Here is a 14,812-nt window from a genome sequence, read left to right on the forward strand (position 1 = left end):
CTTATTTAACATCTGACCTCTGCTTTAAGTTACCGGAAGATTTAGAATAGTAAATAAACATGTCGTTTCTTGAGTCTTCCCTTTGGGGGAGTTTCTGGAGTAATATTCCTGATTTTGAACTGAAATATATTGAAGAAAAATAGGATGAAGCAACCCAAAGGGGGTAAGGTTCTCTTATCCAGCTGGTACAAGTAAATAACATTTGGGGCCCTGTAATTAATACTTGAGAGCCAATTGGTTGCAGTGGGGAAGTTGCTGGACAAGAAACAGGGTGAGTTATAGTCCTTCCTGAGGCATGAACGCCAGTGAGAGGACTTTGGGCCAGCCACTCTGTCTCAGCCCAAGCCACTTCACAGGGTTGCGGGGGAAAATAGGGGGAGGGAGCATTATGTACACTATTAAAGTCATGTATTCATCTAATAGTAATACTACTTAATAATAATAACAGCTCCAAAAATTTCAGCCAATATTGTTCGTAGTGGTCCTGGTCCAGAGCATCAGGTTGAAGAAGATGACTGCTGTGATTTTAGAATGAGACCTTAATTAGCTGGTAACATCTCTTCTTCCTTCCTTCCTTCCTTCCTTCCTCCCACCCACCCACCCACCCACCCATCCATCGGTTCTTTTTCCAGCAAGGTTTTGCAGCTGGCTGTTTGAGCAAAAGGTTGGCCCAGGATCAAAGCACCTCAGGAATAACTTCTGCTGATGGGTAAATTATGAGGTCCTTGAGGCTTTTGTTCACCCTGTTCTTTTAACATGGTGGTAATAACCTAGTGATAGAAATGTATCCAACCCTATGAACTATTGATGAACTGCCAACAAAATAGAATGCTGAAAGGTTCTGAGCGCAGGGCCTTTTTCCTTTAGAAGGGGGTGTGCTTGACTTTCTGGTTTTAAAGCAGTAATGACATCTGACACTGGATTAAAAGTCATTTCAGGGGAAGCTCCCCCTCCCTTAATAGCATTGACTACTTACCTTGACCGTGCTAGTTTCTTTCATCCCATACTGTGGAGGGAGATTTTCAGATGAACGTTACATCTACAGAATGAAATATATTATATGTTTCTCCAGGGAGCACAACACCCTACAGCAACCTGGTCCTCCTCTCTATTTTTTCTTTAGCATCTTCATAATCCCAGGAGAAATAGAAGAGGCCCAAGACCACTCATTGTCTAATTTAGCTTATTCCATCATCCTTGCCCATGAGGGTTATTCCTGGAGTTGGATTTAAGTTTGACTGAAATACCAATCCAGCTGGGATACACCACTTCATCTGTCCAGGGTGACCCATATACATCATTAGCCCTTGGCATTGTGGGATTGAAGGGACAGTGACAATGGCTTTAGTGCTGGGTTCTTTGGAGACTAGAGTTTTGGCAGGCACCCAAGGATGGTGATGCCCAGCCCAGTCATTCAGCCAACACATCTCCTCAGCTGCCCTAGTGCATGCTTCTGGCCATGTACATTGATGTATACTCAAGTTATTAAGAGTAGCATTATTCTGTTTTATCAGTTCCTTGTAAAGCTGCCCATAGTCTTATGGAGTTGGGCAGCCTCTAAATCAATCAATCAATCAATCAATCAATCAATCAATCAATCAAATAAATAAATAAATGGAAAAGAAAGGGGGCGTTTAATAAAGTCCACCCCAATTTTATCTGACTTCTTTTTCCTCTGCTCAAGTCCCAGCTGTCTCCTGTACACTTCTAAAATCCATAGTTGAACGAAAACATCACAGCAAATGAAGTGAGAACCTGGATCTGTCTGTCTTCCCGCTATTAATGGGAGAATTTGATCCCCAACATCCCCTTGGAGATAGAATAGCCTTTTGTAACATGGTAGAAGGGAGAATTATTAAGCAAATAGGAATCATATTAATTACCTTTTCATTGGATGCTACCAAATCTAGGTTTTTCCTGACTCCCAGCAGATTTTTTTGTCTTGCTCTCCTACATTTTTTTCAGGAATGTCTCCCTTGCTCTTCAATCCCCAAATGACTGTACATTTCTGCTGTAGTGTTATTAGAACCAGCGGTGTCATCCATTAAGATGACTGGCAGAAGTTTCAGACAGACCAATAGAAACCTTTCTGTGGAATTTACTATCATGAGATCAATTGGGATGGCTTTAGAAAGAGATGAGGTTGTCAGTGTCCCAGTTATCAGAGGTGGTAAGCTAGGGAGCCCAACTTACACTCATGTCCTGCTTTGAGGTTTCCATCCAAGTTCTTAAAGTTCTTAAGATGTGCTCATCAAACTCCTGCTTATCAAAGTTCCATCCATCTCAGGAGCAGAAGGAGATCAGCTGAGGGATGGGAATGCACTTCTGTTTTATCCACTCTGGTCACCAGGGAATTGCTTGCACGCCACCCAGAGTGAAAACAAAAATCTTGAACCCGATTGTCTCCTGTCACTTCTTCACAGGAAGAGAAGGTCTTTCTTTCTGGAATGCAAGTGAAGATGCCCAGAAATCGATATTGGAAATAATGAGACGACAACAAAAGCTGCCATTGTCTTCTGTATCAGAGAATAGCTTTAATTGGAAAAGAGACCTTTACCTGAAGGAAACCAAGATTTTTCTGTGGGCAAAGGTCATATTTTGAGCTTCAGTCTTTTTGTACTTGCATAGATGCCTTGCAAAAAAAACGTTCAGCCCGTGCTGGGGTATAAAGTCCCAGATTTCCCAGAATTTCTGCATCCTTTCTTACAAACTCTAACCATTGGCCCCTCTCCACCAATTTTAAGCACGGCCTTCCTGTCGTTCCCCCACAACTTGGAGAAAGCTGTCACCCACTAGCTTTGTGTTCCACTGGTGTGCTGTATACTTTGGTTCCCTATCTTAAAAAATGATTGTTTTTCAAGCATCCCCACCCCATTAATGCCTGGACTCCAAGCAACAATGCAGACGTATTTGTTTTAGCTTGACAATGCTCTTGTGGAATGAGACGCATGTTCCGTGAAGGACTCTTTCCCCATGCGGTCCTTGTGTTTTGTAAAGCAAAGTGCAACAACTCAGCCCGTTTCCAAGCACTGACAATAGCAACCTTGTGTTATTGACTGTCCAGTTCCTCCTAATCCATCTGTTTTAAAGTTTACTTTATATCATAGCGTTTTATGCCGCTTCAGCTAAAATGCTTCTCATTCTTCTGGACAGAAGATGGCTATTTTGTTACATGTCTTAAACTGTGTGGAATTTATGAGACGGGAAAATAAAAACTCAGCGGAAACCAGGCCTTCGAAACATGCGTATATTCAAAATCCACTTTGAGGTGGATTTTGTAGACGGTTTTAGATGCAGGCAGTTTGAGAAATGCTTCCAAAGAATGTAAAGCACTCCAGACAGTCCCTGACTCATGGCCGCCATGATGACAATTTGGTCCTTCTTTCTTCTTAAAGGCAAAAGACCGTGCTTCTTTACTTCTGCCCAGAGATTAAAAGGGTGACAGGAGGGCCAAGGGTATTTTTTCCTGTTCTCAAATTGAGTAATCAATGAACTCCACCACCCTACAAGCAGCTTGCAAAGTTTCAGAGGACATCTGGAATGCTGAGAGGTTTTGGTGGCTGTGAGGACTAGAGGAAAAGCCTTTTGCTTTGATCCAGTCTGGAACCTGCCCACCTTGACCAAACGAAACAATAGAACCAAAGGTGTTGACTTGCAAGCAAAGGAGACCAGATGGACAAAGGAGGACTCCCTTTTGTACTTTTTGGGGGCAGGGGCAACTCCTTGGAAAATATTCAAAGAGGACCAAAGAAGTCTTTGGGTAGCTGAGGGTTTTAAAACGGGAGGGATTCTTTAGAAAGCACTTGAGCGTTCTGTCCTTCTGCCCTGGAGGAATTCTTAGTAGGCATCAGCTGGTAGATTGAACATACGCTGCTCCCTGACTCTTTAATTTGGCATATGGAAGCTCTGCTAACTTTCATCGTGGTTGCTGTTCAGTGTTCGTCTTCCTGTGCTTTGGCCCATATTTAGAATATTCTTCCCCTCCCTCCCTCATTTTTCCCTCTCTCTCTCTTTATATGAAAGAAAGCTTAAATATTTGTGCAATTTACCCTGGGAATAGGATGGGCTATAAATCTGTAGCATAGAAATGCTATGCCTCATACAAATTGGCTTCAGGAATGCCTAGAAATACATTTAGCCTGCTGGTAAGGATTGCAGACTCGGAGAATGTAGGGCGATGAGACATTTGTTGCACCAAAGGGGGGCGGGGAGCACAGAACAAAAACTGAGACACAGTGGAGTATCTGCAGCTATCTCCAATATGTTTTGTTTAATCTGTGGGACAAAAATCTGGGCATTTGTTCTCTCCTGCCATTCATCTCATCAGATTTTGCAGTAATCAGCACAGAGGCTGCATTTGCTACAGATGTTGGTTTTTTAATATATACCTTTATTTATTTAAATTGTTTATTACTGCACTCTAGCCTGAAAGGCTCCCCGAGTGTCTTATAACATAATCATTCCATGTCTGTCTGTATAGTGCGGAACTGCCAAGAATAAAAAAGCAGAGAGCACATATGTTGAACAACCGTGGAATAACGGAATAGAATTTGCAACAGAAGTATTTCTCCCCCATCAGCCAACAAGCAGTAACGGCTAATAGTTTTGCAGAGTTAGGAAGTAGAGAGAGGATGTAAGACACAATTGGTATAAAAGGGTATCGGAGTAGCATTAAAGGAAGGTGAAGAATCCCTCAGGTCAAGCTCAGATGTTTCTGAGTAACATATTTTTGTAGGTAATTTGCCACTGTCTTCTTCCAAGATATCTGTTTGCTTTCCCAGGCTAGCCCACCCCTCTGATCTTCCCTGGTGGTCTCCCATTCAATTATAGACCAGACCTGATCCTGCTTAGTTTTCTGAGATCAACCAGGGCTGGCCAGGTGGGATGCAGTGGCTTAATCCACCGTATGGATTTAATGAATGAAACATCCCTTTGAAGGAAGATGTCTCTTACCCAGGACCAACTGGCTTTGTGTTCTCAATCCACACCCTATTCTTTCTCTTCCTTACTAATAGTAAACTGGAGATTTCTGATCTGAAGTGACCTTACAGTGACAGGCTCCACTTGGTCATAATAAGCAGAGAATCTGATGCTTTAGAAGGACTTCATCGCCTTCTAAGCTGAAAAAAGCAGGCTGGGTAGCTGCACCATATGTTTCGGGCTACGCTGCAATCTGGTGATTTTGAGGGTTGTCATCTCCCTGGTCATGTTCCTGTTTTGACACTGGGGCTGGGTTTTCCCAACAGGCTCAACCAGGTCAAGTAAAGAATAACTGGCAAGACTTGCGCAATATCCTGGGCTTAGCAAGCTTTAACCTTAGGTTGGACTTTTTGTAGTTTAGCCAGTTTGGTTAGTTGATGATTCAGTTTGTTCGGTGAGCCCATAAAGTAGGTGAGTTCAGGAACCTAGGCAAATGGAACCATAATGACTGATTTGCACATGGATTTTCGTTAACTCAGGCCTTGCTTCGCTGAGCCCTGCCCTCAGACTTGTGAAATGGTTGTCATCAGTTCAAATCCACAGGGTGGCCTCTCCATCAACTCCAGCATTAGCAGACTGTCCCTGGAAATTGTCCATCATGGACCACCAAAAGTGCTGAAATTCTTCTGGGAGCTACCCTGTCTAGGAGTCAATCAGGCATAGGTCTTTCAAGCTCACAGCAACTTTGGCAGGCAATCCAGGTCTGATTTCCAATCCATAAGGGAGTGGAACAAGAGTAGACTCACGATTTTTGAGCAGAGCCAAGGAAAGTCCATGAGTCAAGGCTACTGTGAGAACAAGGCAAAGACAAGTCAACTGAGCACATGCCAGGGATGGTGTGCTGGTCAACACCAAGAGTTTGCTGATTATTGAGAGTACTCATTGAATTCCTGGGACTCCTAAGACAAAACCAACTGGCCAGTGTTTCAAAGGCAGATGGAGATTTCTGTGTTTGGCCTCCTTCTCTTCCTTCTGAGGAGTCCTCAGTGGGGACCATGACAGGATCAGTTTCTGAAAACTTACAATGCTGGAATGGGAACATCTGGGTCACACACATACATGTGCACAATTACAACACGTGATTTCCTTCCCAGTTTGGTCACTTGAACCTCAAGAACTCCCACACCCACTTTTGCATTCAATTTAATTTGTGGCATGACCTAATATTCAATCCTCTGCCATTCATTTAACATTAATCTTTTGCAGTTGGAGGTCTGAAGCTGGTGCTGCCCTCATCACAGGTGGCCTTATTTCATCAGAGGGCTAATGCTTTTTTTCTCCCCATCCATCTGCATTTCTTCTGTTTCTTTTCCTTAAGCCTGTTCGAGGGTTAAGAAGTTCAGCTTCCATCTGTGGTTTACTTGGTCATAACATTTGTTTAAGTAAGGACAACGTAGTGCCGGGAAATCTCTGTAGCAGGCAAGCCATCTGCCCAAAGAGGAAGGGAGAACCCCAGCGTACAAGTTTCGGTCTTGAAAAGGCCAGAGGTCTTGGTGGCTTTGTCCTTCCCTTGCTGATCTGTCTGAAGGGATTAAACCTGTTGAGGCCCGGCGTGGTTTTCACAACACTGTGGTTGGGTTTGTCTTTATTTTCCCTTTGTTTGACACAATGTCCAAACAGGCTTGCAAGAGTTCCCCTGCCTACAGCCTTTGATGCGTTTTAGTAACCTCTTTTTCTCCACCAAAAAAATGTCACGGAGAGAAGAGGAATCTGTTTGCTCATTTTCATAATTAAGGTCATGTTGCTCAGACTGATTTTTTTTTTCTTTTAGCCTTACTTGACTCTCTTGCAGAGATATGTAAGAGGTTTGCAGGACCGAGAGTTAAAGATATAAGTGGGGCATTCACACAATATGCTAAACTTGGGTGGGGCTGGCAGTGTGCAGTGTTGGGTGAATCCAGCCTGTTTGGCTAGTTTATACTTCAAAAGCTGGGTGCCTATAGCTTAATCCTAAACTCAGGTTAGCAAAACAGTTGCTCTGTTCATACATATAAACCGAATGATGGCACTGCTCACAGAACATGCCAAGACAAGGGCTGGGTTTCCCATCACACACAAAACCACAAACTATCAAACCCTGTTTTACCCCTAGTCTAATGAACCCAGCCAAAATAGCCTGGGAAATCAGAAAATAGGTACTTAGAATACTAAAATAACCTCCTGGCTGAGTTAAAGCTTCTGGTGGGAACCCAGTTTTGGTCCTTCAGAGAGACATTTTCTTAGTTAGCACCATTTAATGAAGGGCTGTCTTTACTGGTAGCTTCCATCTAAAGCTCTCACTCAGCTTTTTGGGATTAGAACAGGGGTGTTGGTCAGTTCAGCTATTTCCTTTCTTCCTCTGGCCCACTTTTGGAACACACAGACTGAGTGTTCACAGTATGCTGAGCCAAAATGTAGTTTGGCTTAGTTGTGGTTTATTCACTAAACCATGGTTAAACAACCCAGAGCTTTAATGTGTTGTACATACATAGTCTGCTACCTGTGCTAGACTATGTCTGCTACCTGTGCTAGACCTAAAGCTCTCAGCTTGTTTGTTCTTAGCAGCAACCCCAGATCTCCTGCCCAAAGGACTCCCGGGGTTTACTTCTTGGGTTCTTCAAGACTGACCAGAATAATGCCGGGTCTGTGCTAATATCTCTGAGAAGATGTTGGAGAGTTGGAGAAGGTAGAGAAAAGAGAAAACTAAAATAATCCAGGAGGGTCAAGGGCCTTGTTAAAAAGTTGATAGGAACATCAGGGAGATTTACAAAATTATCCATAGCATGTAACAACCGAAAAATTCCTCTCCCCCCCCCTTTCCTCTTAAAACTAGAACCTAGATCTTAATCTGAGTAAGAAAGGATAGAGGTGGGGGTGAGGGCGGGTTTGCAATGCTTCTCTCTTCTTTGAGATGAGCGTTACAAGCACACATCTGGGCTGGAGCCCAGGGGATGTTGCCAGCATCTCTACAAAACACGCCTTTGGAATTTATGCATCGATGACTCCCTAATCTGGTGCAGATTGTGTGGGTGGGTTGGGGATTGGCGTGCAGTGAATATTTGTGCCCCCCTCAGCCTTATCCTGGGTCTCTTGTGCCTATCAGTGCACTTTGCTTGGTCTAAACACAGAGGAGTAAGTTAATGGTGCACCAATCAATTCCTCCTTTTCCAAGCAATCTTATTATAAAAGACATCAGAAAGTATCGGATGGATGATACATCCAGCATTAGGAAGAACCTCTACTAGAGAATCCTAAATAAACAGGATGTGATCTGATGATGATTAATTAGCTTATCTCCCCTCCCTCTCTCCCTTCCCACCCTACTTCCCTTTGGGCAGAGGTTCCCTGATTGGTTGTTCTCCATCTGGATCCTCTCCAGATATTTTAAAAACCCTATTTGGTTAAATTACAGTACCCAGTTTTTTCCTAACAAAACGCATTGATTTGATATTCAAAAACATTTTTATATTTAGTCTGTTAACCTTTTGTAATTCCCACCCACTGCTTTTAAACTGCAGAATGTGGTCGGGTTTTTTTTTTTTTTTTAATGCTAATTGTTGTCAGTAGGGTATCAGCCATGAGCCCTTAGCAATTTAAACGCATTGAATTGCAATGCAGGTGCTGATAATTGGAAGACTGCTATTGTTTTCCTGGCAATAGTGAATATGTTTCAAACAATTCCTTGCAAATTGGATTTGAGACCGTTTAAAAAAAAAAAAGAGCTTAAAGATAACTTTAGCTTCCAATTTAGCCTGGAGAGGGGGAGAAAGGGAGAAGTAAAACGCTGGGAAGCTTTGTCTTTCTCATTTAGGCTGAGTGAGCGTGTCAAAAAAGGACCTGCAGTGGCGTCTTTCAAACCACAAAGATGGTCCACGCGCACATGCAAATTTGCACGCTGTCAGAAGTACAGACCAATATCAGAACGGTTGGCGAAATCTCAGGCTAGTGTAGGTGGAGATGGGCACCGTAGTAAGAGATCCGTATCAGAAGCGTAGCACGCTCCCAGTAGAGTCACACCCCATGTTTCCACAAAATAGCGGAATGCTGTTTGGGGAATGACTAAGAATAATGAAATTCCATGGCTCCTTCAGATGCACACATCTTATGGCAAAAGCGTATGCCTTTTAGTTAAATGTGTTAGTCAGAAAAGGTGCTAGCAGACTTCTGATTTTTTGCCACCATGAGCTAACGCGGCTCTCCTCTGCCAGTGAAGCAGCCATGGAGGTCTAAAGCCTCAAACTTGAAATCATCTTGCTCAGAACTGGGGCCCTCCAGCGGCTTTAATGGTGGGAATTCAGGAGGATGTTTTTATACTCAAGTTACCCAAGGAGAAAAATGGCTTGGTTTGTAACCCCCTCTCCCAAGCTCATGGACTGGCATCCCAGTCCTACTTTGGAGATAAAGAAGAAACAGAAACCAGGGAAGCTAGGGTTTGCCAAATTCAGACTGGAAATGGGCACTCTAAAAATGGCAGGGGTTGCTATTTGCCGTAAAAGCTTCCACGGTGATGGAGCTGATTGGCCAAAAGTAAAAGGGCAAATTGAAAAATGGGAAGGAGAAGAAACAAAAATGATGCCTAAGTGATACTAATTGCCCGTTAGAAGAACTGAAAAGACTTGGCAATCTGATAGGCATTTGAGTAGCAAGCCGTTCCCTGGGAGTAAATCTTTTTAATAAATGGGAGGAAAGGTAAGGACCAAGTGGCTTTCAGAATAAAGTGGACTTTGGGGTTTTTTTGATAGTAATTTTATTAAAATTACAATTACAATTAAAAAGATAAAAACTAATACAAACTTTAAAAAAAAGAATAAAAAGAGAAAAAATGGTATTTTTTGGTGGTTGAACATGGAAAGTGTTGATCTGCTCTCTTCCCACCTTGCTCGCAGCCTGGCATGTTCCATATACCCCAAGCCAAGCTTTCCCATTTAATTCTGCCAGTTGTATATCCTTCACCTCTAATAGATTTCCTTTCCTCCCATGGTTTTCGATTTCCATATGTTCACTAAGATCCACGCAGACCAAACACTGTGAAGGTGGAACAGAAACATTAGCTGCTCTTGTTTTCTTGCTTTCAGCAAATGAGGCTGCTCCGAGCTCTGATACACCACTGGGGTTTCTTTTTAAGTTTATGGATGTTAGCTTGGATGGACCCGACTGAAGACAGCATTATAGAAGGAAGTTGGACTGACATCTTGCCTTCACTGCTTTATGCTTTTTTCAGCCAGCACTTAAAAGCCAAGGGTTTGTTAAATCCTTACTCTATATATTACAAAGAGGGGGAGGTTAGGATTTCCTATCTGGAAACCTGAATTTCCTTATGGAAAATGTAGCTGTTTTGCTTCAACAGTTCTGCATTAGAGGGATTACAGATGCAACCTGTAACCAAATGTTCTGGACGTCCTCCTGTCCTGAGAGTGATGCTCTCTGTTCATGGCTTCCCCGGGAAGTTCCATTCCATCCCTTTATCTTTTCTGTTCTTACAGGGGCTTTTACCCCCCCAATGGACACAAATATCCCATGGCTTCTGGTATGTCAGTTTCAGTTGAGCTAGGCAAACATGTTTGTGGGTTTGTGCATGTCTCCTTTGGCTGCATCAGAATCAGCATTATTTGAGGGAGTGCTAGAAGTTTAGGCTTGTCGTTGTTATTTTGATGTCAACATAAAATTTACCCAGCCTGGATATATATTGTGTTTACCTGTCCTCCTATAATATCAACTTAGCATTTTCCAGATTAGATGTATGTAGACAAAAAAGCAGCTGCCCCAATTTTTTTATTCCCTATTCTGAGAGAGAATGAGCCAGCACATTTTTTCACTTGTTTCTGCAGTTTGCTAAGGTGCTCTCCAATCTGCCTCATTTCCAGTTTTTCCAAAGCTTGGGGAGCTTTGAAATGTGCTGAGAATGGTCTACGGCTGGGGTTAATTTCTTGTTGATGGTTGTGACCTCCTGTAATGGTGTGTGGGAATGACCTTGGGAGACCGGTGGGGGCCAGGAAGAGATGCTGCCTAGGGAATGGTCAGATAAGAGGGGTCATAGCCCGTAGCTGCATAACGGCCAGAGAAAGACACTCAGAAAGGGACCTCCCTAAACTTATCAGGCTGTAAAAGAGACAGCGGGAGATTTGTACTTTCAGACTTGCAGGATTCTGTTAATGTAGCTTTACAATAAAGAAGTATTAGCACATCTGAAGCACATTGTGTTTCCTGCCTGGTCTACCTGGGAAGGCTGACACCTTCTGGCTCCTTTTGGACCTTTCGGACATTGTACAGTTTTACCCTTTCCGGCTGAGGATGATGCTGAGAGACGGAATAGGAACCATTTCCGAACGGTGCTGTTTTTTTTACATCTGCTCAGATTGGATTTTTTAGCATTATCTTAGAAAGAAAAGAACATCAGGCAATGGCAACTTTCTCCAGGTTCTGCTTATTCCAAGGGACGCATTTTATCTCAGTGGCATCACGTCATAATAAGGCCTGGAATGAAAGAGCCTCAAATGTGGCAGCTTCCAAGGAGCCGGAATGGCCCCACTGATCTCAGATAACAGATATCTCCCTCCCTTTGGGAAAAATTATTTGTAGGGCCTGGAGCCAAAGGACAAATCTGCCCTCCTTTGTGGAAGACAGGTTTTAAAAAGTGCTCAGACAGAGATCTGCTGCTCTGCCTCACTTCCTTTGCCCCCAGCTGATGTTCAAGGTTTAACTTCTTTGCTTTGAAGCTAGGAGAAGAAGAGGCCTGGTGCCACTTGATGTTCACCAGGACCCCGAGACCCAGGGCGGAAGCTTGTACAATCCAAATGGCCTCCGTTTCCTTCCTGTGGATGCTTGGTTGTGTTGAGGCCAGCCATCTCCTCCTTTCCCCACCTCCTACCTCGTTAATTACTGACATATATTGGTAATTGAATCAAGCATTAAAGGCTAATGAACGGTGTCTGGTCACCTTTAAAGGGAATACCTCTGCGGCTCTGAAGGACCCACCGATGAATCTTTTTCTTTCCCTCTTTTTTTCCGCCAGGAGAAGGCTGTATTTCGGCCTCGAGGTCAGCCCTGATCAGCCGGTAGCTCTTTATGCCGGTTAATAGAAACTGAGCCTGCAGCTTAACAATAATCACTCTTGTCATTCTCAGTTACAGGTGCTTATGGGTGATCCTGTTTCTCCCCTTTGGTTCCCTTCTTTTCCCTCCTCTTCTTTTCTTTTTAGTGCCCTACACAGGTGATTAGCATGTTGTAATTGAGTTGGTTGTAAAAAGGATAATTAATTGGCATTTCCCTCCTCCGGAGGTCAAACTGCCCCGTCTTCGGTCATTACCAAACTAGTCATCCTGCCCCTGACTGCACGCTCTTCCCCAAGGTGATGAGATGATCTTTATCTTGCTGATCAAGACATCGCTGTCATAATTAAAAGAGACATAGATGGAGGGTTTGAGGGGTGACACTTGGGCAGTAGGATTCTCCATGCTTGGTTGAATCATGGTGCCTGGGCTGAGCGATATTTAAAAAGGCCTGGTTGGCCATTGTATGGGAGAGCTTCCTTTGGAAACGTGGGGAAAAGGCATAGAAGCTACTGGAAAAGAAATCCATTTCTTACCCTTGAGCTGTGCAGTTTTGAGACTGGACCTTGGAGAACCTCAGCTGAACTGCCCATCTGAGGGACTGCGTTGCTGCACAAGCAGCCTGGAAGCCCTGGGTCGAAATGCACTTTCCCTGCCCCGCAGCTAACCAGGCAGGTCAGACATCAGCAGCTGCAGTGTCTTTATTGAAAACTATTAGTGCATTAAGAGATGGGAAATGATGCTATAAGCAATCTGGTTTCCATTCGTTGCTCAGAACATAAATGCGCCAGTGCAGCAAAAGCTAATGAAGAGAAATAGAGAGAGAGGTGTTAGAAATGGACGTCCTTGTAAAAAGCACAAGGCTAACTTTCTAAATGGAAGGCCATTTTCATGATCAGACAGAAGGCACCAGGGGGAAGAAGTCCAGCACTGAACAATGCCATTGTCTTTGTTTTAATGGGAGGAGACCTAGGAAAACGTTGAGTTTTCTGGAGAGAAGGTGCTGAAAGAAGAACCTGTGGTTTCTTTCAAAGGCCTGGGCCCTTTCCAACATAACTCTGAAAGTTTGCTTATTATGCATTCAGACCAACATATGGCAGGTCTTTGCCCCAAGGAGATTACAACTCTCCTGCTCTTCCTATTCAGAGACCACAAAGAGAAGGGGAGGGAAGGAAATGATAGGAGGAGATAAGAAAGTGTGAAGCAAACAGAAGCAGCCTATATTTGCAAGGCAGGCCCCATAGATATCTCCTCAGAAATGTGGCTTATTCACAAGTAAGGTTCTACAAAGTTGGCAGCCTTATGATTTGGAAATGAAGCTTTTGGACGTCTTGAGGCTCACTGGGCATCCTTCATTCAGTCCTACTCCTTGCAGATTAGGATAAAAGGAGGTGGGTGGGGGCAGGAAGGATAGGATATCAGGGTGTGGCAAGTAGATGACAAAGCCAACTGACCTGGCTGGAATGAACTATACTACTTGGGAAGCTGGTTAATTTTCCCCTGTCACCAAGATTATTCCAGGGGATTTTGATGAAGGAATCGAGCCCTGCGTTTGTACTTTGAGATTTACTGGGAAGGAGTACTTGTGGTAGGCCTCTGGTTTCCCCACCTCCCTGCAAGAAAGTTAACAAGATTTTGATTGTTGAATGGCCACTAAATAAAACAGGGTGTGAGAGGTGCCATCTTTAACTGTGGGTTGTTCTTCTTTATCCCACAGAAGGAAGCCATACCTACGGTTTTCCCCGTTTGCAAAGGAGCAAGCATGGCTGGGCCACTTTCAGAAACATCACCCTCGCCTCTCTTCTGGCCAGTCCGCACCCTGATCCACAGATGGGTGAACTGCTTGAAGTAAGAAAGACCAAATGTGCAGGGGGTAGGGCTGAGACCCAGATTGGAAAAAGGTTCCCCTTTTCTCCAAATCCCAGAATGCCCCCCCCCAGGATTTTCAACATGGGAGAGAGGAGTCCTCCCTCAACCCCTCTCTTTTCCTGGTTGTGTCCCTGCCAGCATCCTCTCTGCAAGCTGTGTGAATCTGCAGGAAGGTCAGATGGCCTGGCCAGCGCCCAAACCCAACATCCTCAAGGCTCTCAGTTGGGCTGGCTTTTGGCACCTGCCCTCGGTCCTCCTGTTTTAGGAAACAAAAAAAGAAATGGAAATCCATTGTTTTGCTCCAAGTGATGCCCGTTGGCCTAGGTACCATTTAAACTTTCCTCAGAACCATGCTTCTCCAGGATATCTCCAGAATTAATCTAATCAGTTAATCAATTGATGCTCCCTTTAAAAAAAAAACTCGGTATTGTAGTGCCTCTTTAATATTGATCTACTGTTTTTCATCCTCCCATCTCTCATCCCTGCAGAGAGAAGTTGAAAAGCAAAGTGCCCAGACCTCTACAGAGGAAATGGAAGCTTCTGCCTTGTTTATGGCCAGAAGTAGCAGGTATGTTCATCTTTCCTCTTTCTGAGAAATTGAAGCCGGCCCTGTTTTAAGGCAAACTGAGTTGGGGAGATGCAGATTTGGGTGAAATATGAAACTGCTGCACAAATGGGGCCAAAACATACTCGCTACCTGGAAAGGAGGCACTGGGTACCAAGCCCTTCTCTCCCTTACGATTTATTTCTGAAACTGCTTAGGTTACTTGCAGATTTATTTATTTTTTTATCTTCAGTGTGTCATAATGTGTTTATTGGTTTCTATAAGAAAATAGGTGTATTGTATCAATGTGACTTCCTGCAAAGGTCAAGTAGGATTCCTGTCAAGAGTGTTTGTGAAATTTCTCCATCTTTACAATCTTTCTCCCTCTCTC

The 14,812-nt window shown here is 43.7% G+C and overlaps 1 protein-coding gene across 7 annotated transcripts in view; it reads left to right on the forward strand.

Annotated features, from left to right (window-relative positions):
• MORN1 (MORN repeat containing 1) overlaps positions 1–14,812 on the forward strand; it is a 169,672-nt gene that overhangs the window by 28,052 nt on the left and 126,808 nt on the right. For all 7 annotated transcript variants that reach the window (XR_015795470.1, XR_015795469.1, XR_015795471.1 and 4 more), the window contains exons 11-12: positions 13,726–13,856; positions 14,366–14,445. Coding sequence is in view for 4 of the 7 variants with exons in the window: in XM_088136711.1 (XP_087992837.1) it covers positions 13,726–13,856; positions 14,366–14,445 (211 nt within the window). In the remaining 3 variants the exon portion in view is untranslated. The remainder of the gene's footprint in view (positions 1–13,725; positions 13,857–14,365; positions 14,446–14,812) is intronic.

This window comes from Python bivittatus, unplaced genomic scaffold (genome assembly GCF_059951505.1).
Source record: "Python bivittatus isolate LINGU-HERP-01145 unplaced genomic scaffold, Pbiv_v1 ctg000090_np1212, whole genome shotgun sequence".
NCBI classification, from domain to species: Eukaryota; Metazoa; Chordata; class Lepidosauria; order Squamata; family Pythonidae; genus Python; species Python bivittatus.